The sequence below is a fragment of the Petromyzon marinus genome, chromosome 34, assembly GCF_048934315.1.
Source record: "Petromyzon marinus isolate PM22_M1 ecotype Great Lakes invasive population chromosome 34, UKy_Petmar_22M1.pri1.0, whole genome shotgun sequence".
NCBI classification, from domain to species: Eukaryota; Metazoa; Chordata; class Hyperoartia; order Petromyzontiformes; family Petromyzontidae; genus Petromyzon; species Petromyzon marinus.
In genome coordinates this window covers 2,942,112-2,966,327 of record NC_133700.1, presented here as the reverse complement: position 1 = coordinate 2,966,327, position 24,216 = coordinate 2,942,112, and the positions used below count along the sequence as shown (strand labels likewise).

The 24,216-nt window shown below is 53.3% G+C and overlaps 1 protein-coding gene across 1 annotated transcript; it reads right to left on the bottom strand.

The window, feature by feature from the left end:
• Positions 1-15,576, bottom strand: LOC116948581 (nuclear receptor subfamily 1 group D member 1-like). Its single transcript, XM_032965383.2, has 7 exons — positions 15,444-15,576; positions 14,255-14,343; positions 13,986-14,130; positions 12,531-12,985; positions 11,936-12,121; positions 9,717-9,927; positions 1-8,752 (listed from the first exon to the last, which is right to left on the bottom strand). Exons 2-7 carry the CDS (start codon positions 14,330-14,332, stop codon positions 8,556-8,558), a joined length of 1,272 nt encoding a protein of 423 aa, XP_032821274.2. The 5' UTR covers positions 14,333-14,343; positions 15,444-15,576; the 3' UTR covers positions 1-8,555.
• Positions 15,577-24,216: the final 8,640 nt, after the last annotated feature.

The window sequence follows — 24,216 nt, the reverse complement described above, 5'->3', positions numbered from 1 at the left end:
TTGTTTGAACTATTGCAGTATTTATTTGGGATTCTTCGACAGGCAGGTGCAGTGCAGTGAATGTCACAAATAGTCCGTGGGCCAGAGCAGAAATCGGCATCACGTAAAGCAGCAAAACTTTACAGTTGTGTCCATGTATTTATATGACGAATGATAGTCAATTATACGTTAACTTACTTCTTTCAAATGGTTTATCACATAATTCATTGTTATTGGCCACGTGAAGAAATTGGAAACCACTCAAGTCATGCCACGTCAGGAGGCACCAACAATTAAATATTTTTTTTGTCGTAGAAATCATTCCATCCCACCCACACTGGCAACATGTACATCTCATGAAGTTTACACGAACTTTTTGGCAAAACTAAAATCTGAAAACGAAGTAATGCTGCTTTGTTAATGCGGCTAAATGACAGCAAAGTGATCATTATTCTTATATTGTGCACCCAGCATGAAGAAACAGCAGGTCATTTAATGATCCAGTAGATGGGTGCGTGATTTAGGAACTTGGCAAAACCAGACTCGGGCGTTCCTGACTGACACGGACTACTTAACGCATCACCAGCGTCACAGCCGCCAACAGCACCGGTAAAACGTAAACTCAGAGGGAAGGTAGTTACAGGCAAACAGTTCTTGCAGTTAATTAGTTCTGACAGACCGGAGGACTGAGTGTGCGTCTTAGAACATTTCACCACACTTAAAAAAAGATGCTAACATCTCTCGTGTTTTTTTATATCAAACGCATACAAGCCACAGGCAAGATAAACCGCCGAGCCCACTTGAACACGGAGCCAGCAGCTGGGTGTAGAAAGACTAATAATATTTGGCAAACAGGTGATAATTGCAATACAGGAGAATCTACATTTTCCGACTTTTTTTTTAACTGCAATAGCTGCATAAAAAAAAGTTGGTAGAGCTTCCTCATTATAAAATAAAGTCCACAGAAGCCTCTGACTACAACATCGTTTGAACACGGGCATTGCTCATTCGAACAACTCCTATTCGCTGCAACATTCTGTGATGAAGACACCTTTCACTCAAGCTCTGTCTTCTGGACAGTCCTGTTTCTTCACCTGAAGAAGGCTACTTGTGTTGTGGCCGAAACGTCGTTATTATTATTATTTTATTTCCATTCTACGTGACTTTACCGAAATAACCAAGGAGAAGACACCTCTGTTCGCCTTGTACGATCGCAACACTTTTACTTTCATGTTCCACTCATTACAGTGATATTTTTTTTCCCCCAAAGCAAACCCCCAGCTTTTTCTCTTAACAGCATACGCATTTCCACAAAGCCGTTGCAGCCCTGCCCCGGTCGCTCCCTTCACCAAACGTTTGCATAGGTACAGCAGTAAGTGCGGTGCTTCCGATGCGCATTTTGCTTACACTCAAAAGTAAAGTGATTAAAGTGTCGACGCCAAGGCGGGGGTTCACGCAGGATTCGTTTTCGCACGACGTCAACGGAACGTATTGGGCCACCGAAGCCTCACCAAGTGACGTAGCCCAAGTGAGGCTTAGTCTAGCGACGCTGGCACGCGTGACCGCAGTGAGACGCTGACCACGGAGCTGCTGATATGACATCAGTGGTAATTTGAACTCATCAGAATGGATTTTTGAAAATGTTTTCTCCCTGCGTAAGGGTCGTAGTTTGCACACAAACTTGGATCAAAAAATGAACGCAACACCAGCGGGTTAACGATGCCATGAAGCTTTGCGGTGGCGGCGAGCACCTTTTTTTTTGGCGCAGCGCGAGGCCAGCGACGTTCACTTGAGCGCGGTTCTAATATCCTGAGTGAATCCAACTTCGGCGCTGCTCATAGGTCACCAGTCCGGCGCCTCGGAGCGATGCCCTGAGTCGTGCTGCCCTCCACCGCGTGCGGTTCATCCATGCGCGTGCTCTCGCGCCAGCCATGGCCGCATCTCCACTGTGACATCATCCTTCCGGGGGCCCGCACGACGGACCGACCAAAGTCAAAAGACAAATGCACGCCCGCTGAAATGAATCGCGCACAACTTATTACGGTCGTCGTAAACGCACGATTGCTTCCCAATCGAGAGACGTCCGCCAGGCTGGGAATGAAGTCGGCCCTGTGTAGATGCCGATAGCCAGCAGTCGACAACGCTCAAGGTGCAACAGATTCCACACCCGCACACGGTCGCGTTGTTCCAAAGCTGAGAAATGCACGCGTCACACCGGGTTTTTGTCCACGCGAGTGAAATGATGTGCGTCTCGCATCAAATGGTCTTCAAGCTTATGGGACGCGCTCCTCGGCTTACATTCGTCATCTCGGGAGGCACATTCAAACGGAGCACTTCAACAAAGTCACACGTAACCATCGGGGGCTTCACCCATTCGGCAACCACTCACCTTCGTGTCAGATTATTTTACTCATCCGACCAACAGTAAGGTGCATCTGTTGTAGGCTAGCTTAAGGGCACTCTCTATGAACAGTACATTCCACCAACTAAGCCACATTTCCACCTTTTCAGCATAGATTCGCCAATCCCTGGGCGCTTTAACTTTCTAGCACTCTGCCTTTATGCTGAAAAAGAGATGCAAATTCATCATCCGAGGAAGTTTAAAAATAAATCCCATGTTAATAGGATTACTAACTTAGGCAAATTTGCGTAAAGGTGACTGCTAACTGTAGAAAGAACAAAGTCTGGCTTCCCTCGGTGGAACCTGCAGAAGTTCTTCAGCTAAAGTTGCGCTTCTGCAGCCGTCTGGAATGCTCTTCCTTCTGACATTAAAAAGCCACTGGGGCGATGCACTTTAAAAACATCCATATTGACAACTCCTTTCTTTAGAACTGCTTATTATGTGTTTAATTTGTTGCCCTACCCCCCACCTCTGATGAGTGTGGTTCGCGAAAGAAGTTCAACACACATACATGAAGCTAAACGGTGCAATTGTCAAACATTGACGTTGTTTCGCGCAACGTTATCGTTGACTTTGCTCCGTTTAACACGGGGCTGAAATTTGCACAAGGCCCTGACAACATAGGGCGCCGAGCACGCCGATTAGCTGGATGGGGATCACATGGTCATCATGGCAATGCTTAAGTTTTAACAGCTGACCTTTTTTATGTATGGGCATCAATGCGCAGAGACTTTTTAACAAGAATTATGCATTCGTTTATAAAAGTAATAGTTCATCTTAGTTACTTGTCTCACATTGTCCTATTTTGGGCCTCAATTGCTGGTACGGCATGCCGAGTTATTTGACTTTACGTCACAGGCCATGCAGGTGCCTCTCCTTTGTCCTGATCGCCTCTCGGGGGTCTCTTGCCAGGCTGCCCAGGCAAGAAGGTAGGGTTGAGATCGGGCCTCTCAACCTCATTCATTTGATATACTTTGTGTATTTTGAACTTCTTTCGCACCGTACGTAGCCAACCGTGCTAATTGGAGGTGCGGCGGGAGGACAACTTTCATAGTTGCACACAACACACACATATAGGCTGAATTTTACAGCTCAGTCACATGCAACAGTGCTTTAAAACAGGAGGAGCAAAGTCCCTCCGTTTGACATGTGATGCAGTTCAACATCAGAAGGTTGCAATAAAGTTATGAAACGCAGAAACATTGCACACGCGATTAACTTCAACTTCAGACAGTAAGGGCTTGCCTCGGCCGTCTGCTAAGACAGGAACTTGTCCAATAAGCTGCTCCTGAATTTTGGGCGTTTCTCACACATGGCCCCAACTTTAATGTCTACATCGTTCAAGCCGCAGGGGGTTCCACCTGTCTTGGAGTTTCCCCAGGATGTCTCTTTTTGAGGTCGCCGCTGTCCAAGTTAATCTGCAAGTCCTTCCGGGACATTAAAAGCACCGTTTTACATCAGTTGTGTAATAATACACCACCCAGGACGATGCATTTGCATACAGTTTCTCTTTTCTGGCATTATGAGATATTTTTTATTCCCATCATACATGTTAATTCTTTGTAAAATCTTCGCAAATCAGAGGTGCCAACCATCACTCCTGCTGTATATTTGGAATTTGCATTTCTCTCTCCCCGAGGTCGCATGGATTTTCCTCCGGGTCAACAGCACGCGTTTAGAGTATTTGGCTTGTTATACATTTCCATGCGATAATCCACTTCGTTGAGCTATGAATCGTGGCCAGGTCGTTTCTGAAAAAGAGCTGACGCCAGCTCAATTGGGTCGAGGCTCAAAAGAAAGCCGTCCCTTGGTGTGGACCAATCAGTTTCAAGGACAATGCATATATTATCATAGTATGTTTTGTTTGCATTTTGACTGCAGGTATTGTGGTTAATGCAGACACGAATCCTCGTTAAAAAGGTTTCAGTTTTGTTGCCAGAAAAAAAGGAGAAAAACCCTATTATTACATTTTGGTACTGGCAAAGGAGGTCTAATGATGAAAGAGCAATATAGTTTAGTGGGCCTTGTCTGGTAGAATAGTTCATAGTCTGTATCAACCGGCAAACGATTTGTGGGGGAAGCGCCACTTCAGGAGCGGCTCACCAGCCAAATGCCCGAGATCCTCACAGTGAGGCCCGTTCACAACGTTTGGCAAGAACGGCTCTGCAGGAGTTCCTTTCAGGGCACTCGCCACGAGGATCCCACGAATCCCAAGCTCCGGGCATCCAGATGGCAGGTCCACACACGCCTCGTCACACGTCACACGCCACTGATATGTTACGGCTTCAGGCTTGAAAACATCAACGGTCAAGACGGACTCGAGTGAATATCATTTCTACCCGTGGCACTGCCACACACGCACCTTTATCATGGTGAGCCATTTAGTGTAAATCTTGCCATCGTTAACGATCATGTAGAACCCCGGTGCTTATACGTACATTAAAAAAATGCATACTTTCCATGTTCCCGACTGAATAGGACTTTCGCACACACACCAACCAGGCCAAATGGGTCTTGCCTACGAATGTCAACCACGATGTGTGAATATAAACTTACAAATAAATAGTGATGCAGAAAAGAAACCCCCCCATAAAAACCGTGTGTAACATGGGCCAAGTATTCAAACATTCATAAAAGTCAGCAAGTCAATAATCCTTGCAAAGGATGTACGGCTCTTTTAGATTAGTCATTGAATGTTGTATTCTAATATTTCACCTCTATTACTTCCAAAAATAAAGCCATGTTAAGCTCTTATCCGTCAGTTTTTCTCATCATCCGATTGTAGGGTGACCTTAAGACGACGCAGCGAATGGGATGCAGCTTCACGTGTGTAATTTGAGACAAGAGTCTTTGAAATGTTGCTCTTTAAGTGCAATTGCATCTTCCACGTGTACATTAAATTGAACACCATTGTGGAACATGACAAAGGAGGCTTTTGTCGCCGGAAATGTCAAACAACGTTTTTGTACAAAGCATGGCAAATGGCTATATAATCCTCCAGCTGAGCTGATTTGTACATTACAGAACCGTAATCGTGTGCTTACTGTGAAACACATTTACCATCGGGACCCGGCTCTCTACCGAAGGGGGCTCGCAGGGCCTTAAGTGGATGCTACCACCCAGCCACCCCATACTAAACATTCCCGGCTGTGTTTCATGACTGCTAAAAAAAATTGTTTTACTCTTTTAAAAGGTAACAACGTGTGCATGTCGAATCTCAAGCTGTGCTTCGCTACAAACCATCCGCACAATGGTGGACAGCAGCGGTTGGATGTTGGATACCTTTTTAAAGAAAGCCGACATCCAAAATCAACTTGCAAATAAATGTATTTCATTGCGCCTCAGCACGGACCCTAATTTAAACGGCAGATTGTCACTCACAAAGCTTTAGCCGAGGCGGCACACAATCGGTCATAGAACAAATCAAACTCGCCGCTCAACTACTGTAATAAAACGCACAGGTCTGCAAACCCGTGTGGCGGACTTAAATACCTCTTTTCCATTGTACAAGCGAGCCGCGCTGGCCCGGCCCGGGTTCGGCAGGCACCAGGTTTGTATTTCTACTGTGGAACCTCGCCCCTGGCCTGCGCTTGCCCCCCCCGAGCCAAATTCAGATGCCTTGTGAGACCAAGAGTTTCACGGGTTGGTTCCGACTCTGCTCGCGCAAATAACCAGTGGGAAAGCTTGCATTCCGCAAGGGGGCGCTTGCGCTGGCGTGGTTTGGATGTGCCCGTGGAAAAGGGCCAAAAGTCTCCTATTGGTCCAACATTTGCAACCCGGAACAAGCACCAATCAGCCTCGTCGATGAACATGAAGCAACTTTCCTTCAGTCGCTCCTCTGCCTGGCGGCATCCTCTCGGTCAACGTCGACAGGGTATAAATATAACATTACTTTACAAGAGTGGGTTCGTTGAGGATTGTTTGTACGATACTGCATTTCACTTTGTAACAACATCCTATTCACAAGGACGATGATATAACCCCCTTCTTTCGACTTCTAACACCCACAGTATCCGCCCACTCTCGGAGAGACGCGACGAACTACAGACAAGTGGGCGCCACCAATTGCCCAATCTCTGCGGTCCTCGAAATATTAAGGTGTTATCAGCCAATTCATGAGAGTATATATGTGGGAGGAAATCGGGGGCACCCGAAGTACCCCCGCTCGTGCTGTGGGTCAACAATATGGACGCATCAGGTGAGGTCCACATTTGTTGTGCTGCCTTCTCCTGGCAAGCCACAGTATGGTACCTCGATGCCCAACCTGAAAGAGGCTTCGCAACGTTTTGTGCGGTGCACCGACCCTCACCTCGACGGTGTTGGATTGCAGGCGTGCGCCACCGCCGCCTCGCAATGCATTGAAGGCATTGAAGCTGAAGGGACATGGGGGAGCGAAAGCTGAATATCAATCCTACGGGATCACTCAGCATTGCCGAGATACAATTCCAATAACAGCAACCTTATTTGTTAGCCCAATTTTCTAGCGTAGTGATGTCCTGTCAAATAATGTACCATGTTGAACGTATTTCGCAGTGTACATAGCCAACCGTGCTAATTACTATTCATAATGCATTTAACAGGTGCGAAAAACACAGCGCTCTCTCCAAGATCCGCATAACAGCTCTGCATTCCACAGAATCTGTCTTCTCTTTTGGGGAAAGAACATCTTGCCAGGAATGATGATAAAAAAAGGGTTGCCTGGGCTTCATTATGAGAGGTGGCACACGAGATGATAAATAAATGCAACGTCAAACACGATGCAGTCCCGGTGCATTATGGGACTCCAGTGCATGCTCAAAACGGCAAGAGTGCCCCTTCCACACCTCAGGACAGAGCACAACCCACGAATGAACGTCTATCCACATTGACTGCAAGTTCATCGTGGGAATTCCCAGTGCTCAGGGCATGCGAGCCAAGGTCACTTCCAAAGTGCTTTGCTGTCCACGCTCAATAACTGCGCGATATTGAATGTATTCGTTCAATCATTTTAGGAGCGGATTTTTAAAATGATCAATTCCTCCTCTCTTAATCCCCAACGCCGGAGGCTGTTTTGTTGCACTTCAAGAATAATCTAAGCAAAGAGGGAAGAGTGTGACGAGCGGATTGCCGAGCGCAGTGACGAGCGGAGTGCCGAGTTGTAATTTTACGGTCCGTTGTGCCGCGCCATTTCCATTTTTCAGAAAGATGATGCTGTCACCGCCGAGCATCATCACCGTGTTGCGCTCCGTCTATTCCTGTCGGAACAGGCATCCCACTCGCAACATCTGCTCGCCAATAAACGCCAGGCTGAGAAATATTGTTTGTTGTACAAATCTCCGTTGAGGCGTCACTTTCCTCGATGCGTGGTTCACCACGAGCGTCCTGTGATGGCAAACTACTTGTTCCATAATGATGCGGAGAAAACAATCTCCTCCTGTAAAGCATAACGACGACGAGCAGCATCAGGGGGTCACTGGGAAACATGACGAGACGATGCTCTCGCTCTTGCCTGCGTGCAGCTGCTCCTGTAGATATATATTTTTTTATTTGTTTCGGTAAAAAAAAAAACACCACAGGGCCACTCGGCAAGCCCAGAAGTGATGAGTCTGAGGCTTCGCTGTGCCATTCTGAATGAACCTTCAACGGGGGTGGCTTTGTGCACGCACAGCGGTGGAACCAGAGACTGTGCCACCCGGCCCGGCTGCGACCCCAGAACCTGCGAGCGGCGAGTCGGTTGCACAAACCCGACCCCCCCCCCCCCTCCACCCGCCACCCGAGCGCCACAGATGAACGACTATGTGCAGAAAAGCATCCACAAAATAGCACTTGCAGCGATGACGTCCTCCCCAAGTGTCTCCGGGGCGGGTGCTGAATGGAGAGCGGCCTCCCTGGCGGCATCCTCTCGGCCAAGTGGCTCGCGCGCGCGCAACGCACACGCGCCACCGAGCCCGTGGTGTTCACCGAAGGTCTCGACCCATCGCTGACTGTTCGCATTTCCTGCGTTGGGACCGCCTCCGGATGCGCAAGGGATGGCCATCGGAGTCGCGTGCCCTTCTGTTGAAAGCTCAGGTTCACAGGCCCCGCGGGAGAACGCCCGGGCAGCCGTGCAGTCGGGACCGAGAACCAACGGTGGCGCCCCTCTCGGAGCGTGCGGGCGGTTGCGGCGGCGGTGGTGGTGGCAGGGGCACGAGGGCGCCTACAGGTCGACGCGAAAGCTGAGCAGCTTGCGCGAGTGCATGCCGTTGAGGGCGCGCAGGTCCGACAGGCGAAGCAGCGTGCGGGACAGCAGCGTCGGGTCGTTGCCGTGGTTGCGCGTCAGCAGGGCGCCCAGCCCCCGCGTCAGCGCCTCGTGGAGCCGCCTCACGGCACGGGTGTCCTCCACGCCCGCCCGATCTGATCGCGCGGAGAGAGGAAGGAGGCACGGCGAGGCCGCCCCCGGTGAGCGCACAGGCGAGTTCGGCGCCGCGCGAGTCAACCGTGGCGCAGCGCCGCGACGCGCACTCGTGTGGACGTGCCCACCGGCGATGCGGGATAGGGAATGCGAGGTAATAATCTACAAGAAGCGGCATTTATTTTGTTACAGAGGAGAGCCTCACTGGGAGTCTCCAGACTTTTTGAGTGCTGTCCTAAAGTTGGATGTTGGCCAATGCCATTAAAGTGTGTTTGGATTTGTGTGGGATGAGGCATAGCGCTGTCATGTCCCAACTCTTAGCTACAGCTCTGAATGCCGAGCTCTGCTTGACCGACCACGGGCCCAATGATGCAGTGATTTGTGAACTCGGCTGCTTCGCGTACGGGTCAACAAACCGATTCCTCGAGTTGTGGTCGGTTGTGCTTGGAGTGTAGTTTGGGGCTGTAGTGGTGAGTGGCTCGCGGGTTTCTTTAGGCTTCCGGTTGCTGAACGAATACATTATACATTATTATACACTCAAAGTGCTTGCCACAAATGGACCACGATGCCTTTCTGATCTCGTCAAGGGGCATAAATCATCACGGTCATCCTCGCAGTGGCTTTTGGCTAACCATCGAATAAAGATGGTCACCAGATCGCGCACTTCCAGATGGGCTCCCGTGGCCGTCTGGAATGCTCTTCCTTCCAATATTAAGTAGCCGGTGGAGCTATGAGCTTTTAATTCTAGATTGAGAACGAATTCCTTTAGAACTGCTGTTTGTGTCCAGTCTGTTGCCCTTCCCTCGCACCTCCGATCAGCACGGCTGGCTACGTAGGTCGCGAAAGAAGTTCAACACACACATGCAGCGCATGGTTGTGATTTTTTTTTGTGCTGTCGCATCGCGGTATCGGCAAATTCTGAGCCGCGTGCGCTTTCGCTGTCGACCGTGGCGCGGGGGGCGTCACCTGCGGAGACGAGCGTGACGGCCATGAGGAACCCCAGCTCCTCGGGGGAGAGGCGCAGCGACTCGAGCTTCTCGCCGAAGTCGAACATCGCCACCAGCAGCTCCCCCATGCCCATGGCGCTCAGCTCGTCCTCGCCGAACCGCCGGCCCCCCAGGAAGGTGAGGCAGCGCTCGCGAGAGTCGAAGAGCCACGCGAAGCGCACCATCAGCACCTGCCGCCCGTCACGCCCGCCCGCCCACGCACGACACGCTTGCACAGCCGGAGGAGGATCCCCCGCGGGGGAAACGGCTAGCGACGGATCTCGTGGCGCGATCGTCGGTCGACAAACGGTCGGGCGACGACTGTCATCGATCGTTGCCGTCGTTAATCGGCGCAGCAACGGTCGAGCGACAACTGGAGCGGCTATGCTCGGAACGAATCGGCGGTCTGCGTTAAATACACGGCGCCTCAATCCCCGAGGGGTAAAAAAAGAAAATAAACAAATTGGTTCATGTGCATTCGACGAATTATTTTGGATGTATGCGGCAAAAATAAATTGGTTCCCGTTGGTAATTTTTGAAATCGGTAGCCTCTATTGTGTGTTATGGTCCGGACCTATGTTATGTTGCGATAGCATCAAAGGAAGATGCTATTGCAATACTGTATGGCGAAACACTCCTGCAGCGATCTGTACTTGTCGCGACGCACATTTTAAGCCTCCGCCGAACTATCAACACTTCTAGCATGCCCTGCAGTACAAGATCGACTGTGGCGATCACAAGTCCTCGCGGTAAATCGTTTATCTGAAGCAATGCACGTTATCCACGAGTGGCCGTGTTCAAGGCTAGCCTCACAAGTGTCTCACTCTTAGCTACAGCCCTTTGTGAGTGGCTGGGTGAGTGGCTGGGTGAGTGGCTGGGTGAGTGGCTGGGTGAGTGTCTGGGTGAGTGGCTGGGTGAGTGCTAAGAAATGCAGCGAGCGATGCTAGTCACCCGCCCCCACCGCCAGTCACCCTCCCCCACCGCTAGTCACACTCCCCCACCGCTAGTCACCCGCCCCCACCGCTAGTCACCCACCGCCAGTCACCCTCCCCCACCGCTAGTCACCCGCTCTCACCGCTAGTCACCCGCCCCCACCGCTAGTCACCCACCGCCAGTCACCCGCCCCCACCGCTAGCCACCCACCGCCAGTCACCCTCCCCCACCGCTAGTCACCTGCTCCCACCGCTAGTCACCCGCCCCCACCGCTAGTCACCCACCGCTAGTCACCCGCCCCCACCGCTAGCCACCCACCGCTAGTTACCCGCCCCCGCCGCTAGTCACCCGCCCCCACCGCTAGTCACCCTCCCCCACCGCTAGTCACCCACTCCCACCGCTAGTCACCCACTCCCACCACTAGTCATCCGCTCCCACCGCCAGTCACCCTCCCCCACCGCTAGTCACCCACTCCCACCGCTAGTCACCCACTCCCACCACTAGTCATCCGCTCCCACCGCCAGTCACCCTCCCCCACCGCTAGTCACCCACTCCCACCGCTAGTCACCCGCTCCCACCGCTAGTCACCCACTCCCACCGCTAGTCACCCACTGCTAGTCACCCACCGCTAGTCACCCACTCCCACCGCTAGTCACCCACTCCCACCGCTAGTCACCCACTCCCACCGCAAGTCACCCGCCCCCACCAGTAGTCACCCTCCCCCACGGCTAGTCACCTGCTCCCCCACCGCTAGTCACCCTCCCCCAACGCTAGTCACCCACTACCACCGCTAGTCACCCGCCCCCACCGCTAGTCACCCACTGCTAGTCACCCACCGCTAGTTACCCGCCCCCACGGCTAGTCACCCTCCCCCACCGCTAGTCACCCGCCCCCACGGCTAGTCACCCGCCCCCACGGCTAGTCACCCACTCCCACCGCTAGTCACCCGCCCCCACCAGTAGTCACCCTCCCCCACGGCTAGTCACCCTCCCCCACCACTAGTCACCCACTCCCACCGCTAGTCACCCGCCCCCACCAGTAGTCACCCTCCCCCACCGCTAGTCACCCACTCCCACCGCTAGTCACCCACTCCCACCGCTAGTCACCCACTCCCACCGCTAGTCACCCACTACCCCCGCTAGTCACCCGCCCCCACCGCCAGTCACCCGCCCCCACCAGTAGTCACCCGCCCCACCGCTAGTCACCCACTCCCACCGCTAGTCACCCACTACCCCCGCTAGTCACCCGCCCCCACCCCTCCCTCACCTCGAACGTGCCGGACTTGAGCAGGGCGACCTGGTCGTGGCGGGAGAGGCCCTGGAAGCCGGGGACCCCACGCGCGAACTCGATGACCTCACGAACGGCCGGCGTGAAGCAGTGGGAGAAAGCCTCCCACGCCGCGTGGGGGCCCCCCTCGTGCAGCCCCAGCGGGTTCGAGTTGAGGGGGCACGCCTGGACAGACACGGCCGAGACCACGGTGGCGAGATATTAACGACCTCGCCCGGCATACAGGAGGTGGTGGGTTGGAGTCTGCACGTTCACCCCGTGCTCGGTTTTTGCCTCCACAATTAGAAACCCGCGTGTACAGTCCTTGGCTGCTATTGCATTTCCACGTGATGAAACACTTCATTGAGATATCATTTATGGCCAGGTCGCTTCTGAAAAAGAGCTATATAGCTCAAGTCGGCCTCACCTGGTTATTTGTTCCATCGCTCACCTCGCCCACGATCACGCCGTGGACACCCACGCTCGAGAACAAACGCTCGGCGCGCAGTCTCACCCCGACGACCGGCTGCAGAAGCGCACGCAGCGTGTGCGATTGTGCTCCTCAGAACCTGGGGGTGCCCGCGGCGAGCCTCACCAGGACGTTTGGCCGAAGGTGCGGAACCGGACAGAATCCGGAGAGCGCGCCGACATCGTCCCCCGCGGACGCCGCTCCACCGCCGCCGCCGCCGCCGCCGCAGCCCCTCGGCGAATCGTAGGCACCGTCGCCCGAGCCCGGGTCCGACCACTCCCCGTAGCTGCGGCAGCTGGCGCGGCCGTCGCTCTCGCAGTCCGTGCTCATCTCGCAGAAGCTCGCGAACGGTCGCAGGCCCTCGGGCGGCCGTCCCAGGTCGGGGCTGGCGGGGCCCCCGGGGGGGCCACGGGAGGGCAACGGGTGGCCGGCGGTGGCGAGCGACGATGGCGCGGGGCGGCTGCCGCCACCCGGGGGGACATCGGGCTCGGCCGGCGGCACCTCGGAGACGAGGCCCAGGCTGCGCATCTCGGCGAGGAGCCGCTCCTTCTCCCGCTTGGGCGTGCGGCCGTACCGCACGGCTGCTCAGGGCGATACGGTGGTGGTGGTGGTGGTGGCGGGGAGGGGGGGTGTGGACGTATCGCGCTTTACGTTACAAGTCCAGTGGCGGCTCGTGACGTCTCCACTTGGTGGGGCTGTTGTGAGCGACCTCTGAAAATGTGGCGTTTTAATTGAGAAAAACTTCGTCATGTTTTTTCGTCTTATCTCCCAACGGGTATAGGCAATCATAAACAATACGAAACGAAAACAATAAAGCACACAAATGCTGTCCCCACGACCGCCAAGTCCACACTGAAAAACCCTTTTGACACTGCCAAAGGCCTCGGGCGTGTCAGCCGTGAGCTGCTATAGTTGCACGGTGCAACCTCGCGTTGTGACGTCGTCTCATTACAGCCACGGGCGCCCTTTTTAACCGCCCTGAATGGGTCTCAAACGGCGTGGCTACAATGCGAAGCGAATCGCAATGAACCAAGGGAAAATCTCTCACTTGGACGCCTTCACAGCCGCCCCGAGACCCCCCCCCCCCCCACCGAGGCACAAGTCAGTGTTTTGCAGGCTTGCAGCGGTTTCTAATGCGAATAACTTAAAATGTTCTCTTCATTAGGCAGTTCACGTTGAAATAATCATTATATTTTTCTTTTTTTTTAACACAGCAAAACTATTTATAGAAAAGTATTTTTAAGATATTTTTTTTCTCTCATCTCCAGCTGCTTGGTTGGGGGGGGGGGGGGGTTGGGGCGCCCCAACGCCCCCTGTGGACGAACCGCGCCTGGTCACAACTCGCAAAGCAGAGTTTGTCAACCCATAAAAGGCTAAAGTCAGGGTCTGTATTGGTCGCATTGCTGCACGTGGCACACACCACATCCAGTGTACTTCTCGCTGCAGATACCAGTCACGTGCCTTCGCCAATCTATCAGCAACTGAGAACATATTGTAGAAAGAAAAAAAATAAAATCTCAGTTGCATCGAAACGCGCGACGACGGTTCGCAATTGCGCCACGGCTGATGTGACGGCCGTACCGTCCTTGGACATGCCGACCTCCAGGCACTTCTTGAAGCGGCAGTACTGGCAGCGGTTGCGGCTCGTGCGGGCGATGGGGCAGCTTTCGCTGCGCAGGCAACGCTTGTACTGCACGCTCTGTTGGATGCTGCGGCGGAAGAACCCCTGGCGGCACAAAAGGGCGCCGAAGCGCGGTTAGAGGGCTGGGCACGAGGTCGCGGAGAGACGAAGGAGGAGGGGTTGGTGATGCGAGATTCCCCGGGCGGGCCGCGGGCCCGCCGACTCTCACCTTGCAGCCCTCGCAGGCGTGCACGCCGTAGTGCAGCCCCGAGGCGATGTCGCCGCACACTTTGCAGTAGAGAACCATGGTGCTGAGCTCTGGCACGTGCACAAAGGGGGACAAAGACAACCATCACCCGTGTAGCCTTCAGCAGACCGTTGGGGCGAGTGCTGTTCGCGAGCAGCACCTACGAAGGCCGGCGCGGCACACGAAGGGGTTGGTGGATTGGCCACGCCCGGCCGCCTTTGTCTCTCCGGTGTCGATGGTTACACATCGCACCAGGTACTCATTTGAGGCTGAGTGCAATGGCACACATGCACACGCACTTACACACATATACACCAACTCAAATTTAAATCAATCACACGACAATCCGAACGTTATTTTCATATGGCAACTATCATAAATGTTCAGTCCGTTATATTTTTGTTTGCTTTATGTGATTCCAACTGTGTTGTAGGCACCATTCAGTATTCTTGCAGCTGCCAATGCGACACTCTGTCAGACAATGCCCCAGGTAAGTAAATAACAGATGTCCCTGTAATGCCGATCTCATTCTGCACATGGGGCACACCTGTCGCCCGCTCTATGCGCTGCAAGCAGTGATCATCGCATCTCTATAAAACTTGGGTTTCCTTTCTCAGCAGATGGAATCAGCCACATTATTAGAATTTTTTTTTATTATAAAATACAATAACGATGGGTGAGCAGGCCGAGGCTGCTCGCTGCACTCCAGGACCCAGTTCAAGCACGGGTGGCTGATGCCTACGTTTAAATCCAGGTCTCAGCGGTGCTGGTGTCAGAATATGTTCTCCCAGGAACACAAAGTCTACATCGATGAGGTTTTCAACTCAAACCTTAATTTTAAGACCGCTTTCCAAACCTATTTGTGAAACTGGTTGCTCATTTTGCTATGAGCATATTTTGACTTTTTTTTTAAAATCTCATCTGTGCGGTCACGACTTTGTCTTAACTAACGTAGCACAGCATCTGAACCCTAACCCAGGGTACAGCTAAGGAGGGGTGGAACAAATGTTCGCTGATTTCGATACAAATATTTCACTTCCCTGGTGGAACAAATATTCGGGAGAGCCATCATTCGCCCAGTTGAGTGCTCTGGCACCTGAGCCACCCATCTCTAAGTGATGTGGAACATTAAAGATGCCCCTTTTGTCGTTACGCTGCTGCTGCTGCGTACTGGGCGTATTCTTGCTGTCGTGGTTGGGCCGGCTGGGCGAGGATGGATGTCGGGTGGGGCCTTCCTTCCGTGGGTGGCACCGGGGGGGCGGCAGCTGGGAGAGGCCGGCGCCGTGGCCGGGGAAGAGAGCGGCGGCAGTGGCGGCGGCGGCGGCTCCCAGGGCGGGCAGCGGCAGCGAGTCCGCGCTCGGGCAGCGCCGGGCCGGAGAGGGTGAGCGAGGCCGCGCTCCGCTCGGCCAGCCCGGGCTGCGCGACGCCGAGCGGGCGAACACGATCACGCCTGGGGGAGACAGGCGCCGAGATGAACGGGGCATCGACGGCGGCGGCGGCTCCGGTGGCTTCGCTCGGCGAGAGGGTTTTGGAACGTCACCACGCCACGGTGGCGAGATGTGGCGTACATCGCCGCCTGGCGTGTGAGGGACGCGTGGGTTCGACCCCGACCCTGACGCCTGTATATTTGGAGTTTGCGTTTGCCCTCCGTGGTCACCAATTTTTTCTCCGAGTCCTCCTGTTTTTCCCCTTCACATTTAGAAACGACACGCGTTCACAGTATTTGGCTGCGGTGAAAGACATTCCACGCGATAAGCAACTCCGTTGAGCTATCATTTGTGACTTTGTGACCAGGTCGCTTCTGCAAAAAAGAGCTAAATAGCTCTACTGGGCATTACCCGGTAAAATAAAAAAGCATAGTTTAGTTTTGTTTACTCTCAGCGCGAGCAGCACCAGGGATCGTGTCTCCATCGAGCAATCGAAATTTGTCCCGAGTGAAAGGAGTGAAACACCCCCCACCCCACCCCGCCTTCCCTCTGTCCAACTCCCCCATCCTCCCACCACCATCTCTTCATGGCGTGGCATCCGGGGGCCCCCTACGTCTCCCCGAGTGCACCGGTGGAGTCGCGTCGCCTGCACGCAACTCGACAGCGAAGCCACCGTGCGGGGCCCACAGCGAGCCGGCGGTGGGCGCTTCCCCGGGTGTGAGCTCAGGCCCGTGAGGAGCTGACGCGCGGCGCCACGGGCTAACCCACGGAGTCTCGGGTGCCATCTCGGGCCGGGCTAAAGCTTTCGCGGTGCCACGGCCCAAATAATGTTACGAGCTGTGACAGGCTGCTCATTTACAAACGAACAAAAAACAACGAGGTTGTCACATTATTCGCACGTGTCTACCTAGAGTAAAAACAAATTCCGCAGCGCCGCAGTTGTCCCGCCCGGGTTGTGTTGCGACGGGAGGAGCATCCCGTGGACTCAAAGACATGGGGCGACCCACGCCGACCTGGCGAAACGGCGTCCGGCCATCCAGGAAGATCAATCGAAAACAGCCGATAAATCACTCCCAGCCGGGCGATTTGCGTTGCACTTAAAATACCCTCCTCCTCCCCCCACACACACACAATGACGACGCCGAGGACGGGTTGGGTGCGAGCGTCGCGATGAGCGGGTGGCTGTGACCGGCACATCGATGCTGGGGCAGCCACGGCACCCACACAGCGGTGGTGGACGTGCGTGGTGGCTGCAGGTACCGTGCGTCATGTTTGCGAGTTACGGACGGGCGTTAAATGCAGCCGGGCTCTGTGACCCAGAACGTATTTCTGCGCCCGGCACAACACCACATCCAGTATATTGGAACGGCTCTTCTTTCTGATATTAGGAAGTCACTGGGGCGATGCACTTTTAAATCACCTAGAGAGAAAACTCGTTTCGTTCGAGCTGCTTTTTGTGTGTTTAGTTTGCCGTCCTTCCCCCGCACCTGCGATTAGTGCATTTGGCTACGATGAGATGCGAAGGAAGTTCAAAGTGCTTACATAAGTGCCTCTCACAACGGCTGTGTCAACTCCCAATCACGTGCTACCTACCGCAGTCTACCGGCAACCCGAAAAAAACATTCGGTAAAAAATTAAGCCCCGAGGTAGAGCCCTAATTAGAACCGATAAAAATGCACAAGACGCGTTACCCTTGAAATTAATGTACTGCACACACTGTGAAACTTGTTCCTGACAAACTCCAACAAAAGCCAGGGTGTAAAATTGTACTCGTGTTCACACAACGCTTAGCCTTGGCCAGAAGCCGAGAAGCAACACGAGGAGGAGGAGGAGCCTTATTTTAGTCGATCTCATTGCGACGATGAGCTGGACGAAAAGAAACCCATCCATAGAGGTGGGAGAAGGAATGGTCTGCAGGAGGTGATCATGGGGCGAGTATATGGCAGTGTTCTTCACTAATTTTCAGAGTGGGGGGTGGGGGATGGGGGGGGCAATTTCGCCGATAAGACATCATCAGTGCGAGGGCCGCCACACCGCCTGCCAAGGGGTTCTTTTCACCATTTGCCTCTCGTCTCGTGGTGCCTCACATCAGGGGGCGCACGAAAGGTCACCAGAGGACGCCAGTGGCCCGCGGGCCTTGCCGTTAAGACCGCCGCTCTGTGGGGGAAAAGGCCGGGAGAGGAGGACGAAGAGACACAAACCTTGCGTCATTGCCCTGCCACTCGTCGCCGCCAAGATTCTACCACGCTTCGCTCCAAACCACCGGGGACTTGCCGGATCTTGGAGGCTGAGCTGGCTTGAGCCAGGATAGTTGCCTGGATGGGCGACCGCCGGGCACAAACAGCTGGCTAGAGGCTGCGGGTCTCTCTGCGCAGGGCGCAGCAGTTTCCATCGTGCTGAATGTTCATCTGCCTTCACGAAACCCGCTCCGACCAGGGCGGTGAAGTATGGTCAAATACATCTCGCGACCCGCGCACGTGCAGTGGATTGCCAACGGCGCCGGATGCGTACAATTCTGCTGGCTGGGCTTACCCTGAAACAAACTCGGATTCGTGCAAGCGCGCCACCCCCCTTCTCACGCCGGCCAGCGCACGCGTGCGCCACGCGGGATCTGGGGATGGTGGTCATTCCCCCCTCCTGGCAACACCCAGAAATGTCCCTTTGGCGCTGCCCACGTTCGTGGCTCCCTCCAAGCCCAGAGAAGCTGCAGCCGGGCTCCGTTTATAGAATTAACTAGGGGCGCTGTGTCTGTCACGCGCAAGGCAACACAAACGTGGGCGAAGAAACAACAACAGCAGCAACAGCAACAACAACAACCCCACAGGGCGAAATGCCACTCACCCAGCACGGTGTGCGGCGAACGAGGCTCAGTTCACTCACTCGGAGCCACCGAGTCGCGAGGGAGGCACGCGGCTCTCACTCCTCCTCCCTTCTCCCTCCGCGGCGCTCGCTCCGAGTTTCTCCCACTCGCCCTTTGCTTCCCGGCGTCATGCGAGTGTGCGTGCGCTCGTGCGTGTGTGATATATGCGCGCGTGCGTGTGCGTGTCTTCACCGCTGACGCACGCGAGGGGTCCGTGGGGAGGAGTGCGATCCGACCACGCGGCGTCACTCGCTCACGCGCGAAGGCACGCGGCACGCACGCGCTCGCACTCTACAAAGACAAAGACACCCCCACCCCCCGTATAGCCTTAACAGACTGCCGGGGCAAGTGCTGTTAGCGAGTAGCAGCAACTGTGAAAGTCGGGCACGGGCACACGAGGAGCTGAATGGCCAGGCACTACCCCCGGCCGCCTTTCTATCCCCAGTGGCGATGCTTACACATAGCACCGAGTGATAATTTGAGGCTGAGTAGACCTAAAGGGAGGGCCCAGGACTGGTTCAGATAATCGTCACTGGCATTGGCCGGGTTTGTAGCGAAGCGCACGAACCGATATTGTACACCGCCGTTCCCCGCAGGAAAACACTCACCAACTCACAATCACTTTGCTAGACACATTCACTTGACGGGTCTAGAGTAGAGCACGTTATTAAGAACCCACCCGCGTGGTTTTAAGCCCATTCTTATTGACGGAAGGGTCTATAATAGAGTGGTTAAAACGATTACCAGTTTTGAAAGCCAGGGACCGGTAACCTGTTTTTTTGAGTGGCTATTTCAGAGGAGGTGGCCGTGCCCACGCTTTACTAATCTCGTTGCGTACCCACTCGTGTTGATGTCCAACAATAAACGTCGGACAACTGTGTGGAACGGAACGTCGGACGTCGTGTGGCGAACAACCCAACAACCCAGATGTAACAACCCAACAACCAAACTGCACAACCCAACAACCCAGCTGTAACAACCCAATAACCCAGCTGCACAACCCAACAACCCAGCTGTAACAACCCAACAACCCAATAACCCAGCTGTACAACCGAACAACCCAGCTGAACAACCCAACAACCAAGCTGCACAACCCAGCTGTACAACCCAACAACCCAGCTGCACAACCGAACAACCAAGCTGCACTACCCAACAACCCAGCTGCACAACCCAACAACCAAGCTGCACTACCCAACAACCCAGCTGCACAACCCAACAACCAAGCTGCACTACCCAACAACCCAGCTGCACAACCCAACAACCCAACTGTAACAACCCAACAACCAAGCTGCACTACCCAACAACCCAGCTGCACAACCCAACAACCCAACAACCCAACTGTAACAACCCAACAACCAAGCTGCACAACCCAACAACCCAGTGGTGCAACCCAACAACCCAGCTGAACAACCCAACAACCAAGCTGCACAACCCAGCTGCACAACCCAACAACCCAGCTGCACAACCCAACAACCCAGTTGTAACAACCCAACAACCAAGCTGAACAACCCAGCTGTACAACCGAACAACCCAGTGGTACAGCGACAACATGAATACCGAAACGAGGTGTTTTTGTTATTTCACCAGATAAGGCCCACTGAGCTATACAGCTCATCTTCAGACGCGACCCGAACATCACAAATGATAGATATGTAGTGGAGTAGGAAGGCGTGCTGGGGAAACTGCGCGAGTGTATTGATCACAGGGACAGTGTGGGGTTTATCTGGGGTCAGCCTGAGGAGCCGGCGGAAACAGTGGGGTCGTGTTAGGACAGCCAGGTGAAGAGGCTGGGGTGATGAGGTAACGGTCGGGCCAATTAAGCCAGATGGGCTGTGATTGGTTGGTGCTGTTGCTGGGGCCGAGGAGGCGTCGAGGTGTCTGGAAAAAGGGGCAGGTGGTTGAAGACGCGAGGCGTGCGGAGGCACGCGGACCAATTAATTAGCGATAATGAGAATGGGGATAAATTGGGGGGAGACACAGAGAGAGAGAGGGGGAGATTGGAGTTGGGAGCTGTGCGGTGAAGACGTGGAGTTCCGAAACAGAGTTTAGAAGAGAGTTGGAGCATAGTGATAGCGAAGCCGAAGCAAGACGAAGCAGTTAGCAGTGGAGTGAGCATAATGATAGCGAAGCTGAGAAGCAAGACGAAGCAGTTAGCAGTGGAGTGAGCATAGTGATAGCGAAGCTGAAGAAGACGGAGCAGTTAGCAGTGGAGAGAGCGTAGTGATAGAGGGAGCTGGAGACGAGGTGTGCGGAGACAGAGAAGTGAGATTGGGTTTCGCTGTGTGCGACGACGCTGTATAGCGGAGGAGCTGAGGAGGATAGCCAGCAGTGGAGAGAGCGTAGGAATAGAGTTGAAGACGTGTGTGTGTGTGCGGAGCAAAGCGACGTGATACTGTGAACCAAGGTGGTGAGCGAGACGGGCGAAGCACGGCGAGCGAGCCGCGGTGTCCAGGATACGGTGGAGTGTGGAGGACGTGTAAAAATGATGAAAATAAAGAAGTGGTTGAAGAAACCCAAAAGTTGTTCGTGTAAAGTTCAACCACTACAGATAGATCAACGAAGTTGCTTATTACGTGTGAATTTACAGCAGCCTTGCACCCCTTTGGTCCTTAATCGTAATTATTTTAAATAATGTTAATAATTACATAGGGTTTGATTAAACAAATTAGTTGTACTTACGCGCCCTTGCTTTATTTGTGTTTCGATGATTTGTCTTCGAAAAACAATCTGGTCATGTCTCGCACCCCCCAGAAAGGGCATCTCACATCCCCAGGGCGCTTGTGAACCCCATGTTACGAACCACTGCTCGAAACGAACGTTTCTAAATGTCGAGGGGACAACCGGAGGACGCGCAGACCCGGCGTGAGGAAGAGAGAGAATCCAGAGCGAAGGGAATGACTTTTGACCGCATTGGGGAAAATCTCACCGGGGAGATGAAGTTGTGTGCGTCTTCAATAAATCCAGGTCACTGGGCTACACAGTTGCGCTCTACAACTCTGCAAGCAATGGGGGGGCTACGCCCACTAGGGCACTTATGTAACGGGCAGATTTGTTTCTTTTTGTGTTTGTTTGGCCCGGGCAGGAATAGCGGTGCTCAACCTGGCTCATGCGCGCCATCCGTCTCCGACTCGAGACTCTGCTGGCATCACCAACGGGAGCAGAGCGAGAGACTGAACGTGGTGGTGTGGGGGGGGGGGGCCGCTGGAGGTTGGACTACTCCCAGAATCTCCTCCTTGCATGTATGTACGTTGAACTTCTTTCGCACCGTACGCGGCCAAACCTCGCTCATCGGAGGCCCCAGGATTCTTCCGTCACCCGCACGTTTCGCGTGTCCACGTGGGTCAGGAGTCGGCAACCTGCGGGTCTTTAAGGATTGCTTCCTGACGTTGTTCAAAAATAAAATAAAAACGTCTCGTATTCACCGCAGTGGAATTGCGGCTCTTGAAATATTGAGAACACTTTCTTTTGTTACACCGAATTCGAAATAAAATGTCTCTTCTTGTTATTTTGGTTGCCGAGCCCTGACATAGATGAACTACAACCGTTGTTGTTGTTGTTATTAAGCTTGTTTACACGGGAAAGCCTCACCGAGTCTCAACTCGTTTTCTTTTTGGAAGATCCTGCCATTAGGGGGGTGACGTTGCGACGCATAATCCCCGAATTGAGCGATTTCCATGCATTTCTTACAGCATTGGGATATTTGGCCAATATCCAGTTGCAGTGGTGTTTTTTTTAAGCTATGACAATAAAGTGGAGGAAACCCATGCAGAACAGGGGGAGAATGACGTCGTCCTGCGGCTCTATTCAAGACGGGAAGCAGGTGGATGGCTTCACTATTCTGGCAAATCGCCCGATGATGCTGGTTGATGTAATTTCCAGCGAAACGTCGTACTACTCAAATTGTAAATGTTGTGGATTTACCCTCCAACACACCGGTGGGCTGAAGTAGTAAACTAATTGGCACGTTTTTTTACGTGACAAATCCCTTACTAATTGTCTATGTTGGGTGGTGGAGGGTGACGACACATTTATAAATAACGCGATCTAAACCGAACACATTTATTATGAATAATATTGGTCGCGAAAGCCTGCTACGTGTTAAACGTACAAACTCCATGCAGAAAGGCCCCCGAGACAGGAATCGAACCCAGTCACTTTTAGCGACGAGGCACAAGTGCTACCACTGCTGACACACTGCCCGCTCGAAGCACCGACAATCAAGGAAAAGGCTTCTGCGACTTCAGGAAAGCTCTTTGTTAACCCGAAAGGGGTGACTTAAATCATTGCCAAGGAGATAACCGACCGATACAGTTGGCACGGCTGAAACTAAACACTTAAGTTTCACGTGGCACTGATAACAGCCTGCCTATCACTGACAACGCCTTCACAACATCACTCTTGCTGAGCGCTTGACAATGTGCACTTCTAGTGAGCGAGTCCCATTGCTCTTTAATTCCCTGCTCTCAGTCCAGCGCGCTGCTCCACTGTTTATCGGTTGCGTTCCGCATAAATTGGTGCGACGGTGCCTGCAATAGCAACTCAGCCCAGGCAAAGGCAAATCCCGGGCCAGCAATTCAGCATTAAATGCTGTGTTTTAAAACTTTTTTTTGGTTTACGAGGTAAGGCCCACTGAGCTGTATAGTTCTTTTTCAGAAGCGACCTGGTCACAAACGATAGCTCAACGAAGTGGCTCATCCTGTGGAAATTTATAGCAGCCAAATACTCTAAACGCGCGATGATTCTAAATGTGAAAAATGCACGTGACCACGGGGGGGGGGGGGGGGGGAGAGACATCCAAACTACAAATTTACAGCAAGCGCCAGGATCGGGATCGAACCCACAACCTCCCGCATACGGGGCGAGGTAGTTAACATCTCTTCACCGTTGCACCCCAGTGTATGGTGTGACGGACACTGGGTGCGGGGGGGGGGAGCACGGGGAGGGGACAAACTTTGGTTCTCGTTGGGACACCGCTCGAGGTGGGCGGAGGTCGGCACAACTGGTGACGAGGGTCGGGGCGCCACGGTGGCGAGATGTCAACTACCTCGCCTGGTATGCAGGATGTCGTGAGTTAGATCCCGATATGTTCTCTCTCCCCGTGGTCTGGTGGATTTTTCTCGGAGGCCTCTGGTTTTTTTCACATTGGGAATGAGCGCGCGGTAAGGGTAGACATGTCTACATGATAAGCCACTTCGTTGAGCTAGCATTTATGGCCAGGTCGCTTCTGAAAAAGAGTTATATAGCTCATTGAGCCTCACCTGGTAAAATAAAAAAATAGTTATTTTTTAAAGTTAGTTAATGTTTGCTACATATCGTTATCCCTTAGTCGCATGGAAAGCAAAACGCAAAAAAACAACGATCAGTTCACCAAAATTCACGAACACTGAACCACGTGGCGAAGTATGGTCAAACAAGTCCTGTGACAGGACAGCATGGTGCCGATCTCTATCCAGCAGCATGGTGGGGCCGATATCCAGCAGCGGGACTGATTAATGGCTGTAAGCTCTTTACATGCGTGTACTTTGTATCTAATGGGTCGTCACGTGACCCGTCGTCACACTGGAACGCGCCGCGTGGATGAACGTTCATCGCCTGCCAATCAGTTGCATTGTCAATAAACCTGAACTGGATGGCACGATCCATTCAGTGGCTTTTGG

Excerpts from the sequence above, each read along its gene's own strand:
- LOC116948581 (XM_032965383.2), bottom strand. The coding sequence starts at position 14,332 with ATGGTTCTCTACTGCAAAGTGTGCGGCGACATCGCCTCGGGGCTGCAC. Across the intron at positions 14,131-14,254 it reads ACGCCTGCGAGGGCTGCAAG|GGGTTCTTCCGCCGCAGCAT; the intron begins GTGAGAGTCGGC and ends TTGTGCCGCCAG. Across the intron at positions 12,122-12,530 it reads ACCTTCGGCCAAACGTCCTG|GCGTGCCCCCTCAACTCGAA; the intron begins GTGAGGCTCGCC and ends GTGTCTGTCCAG.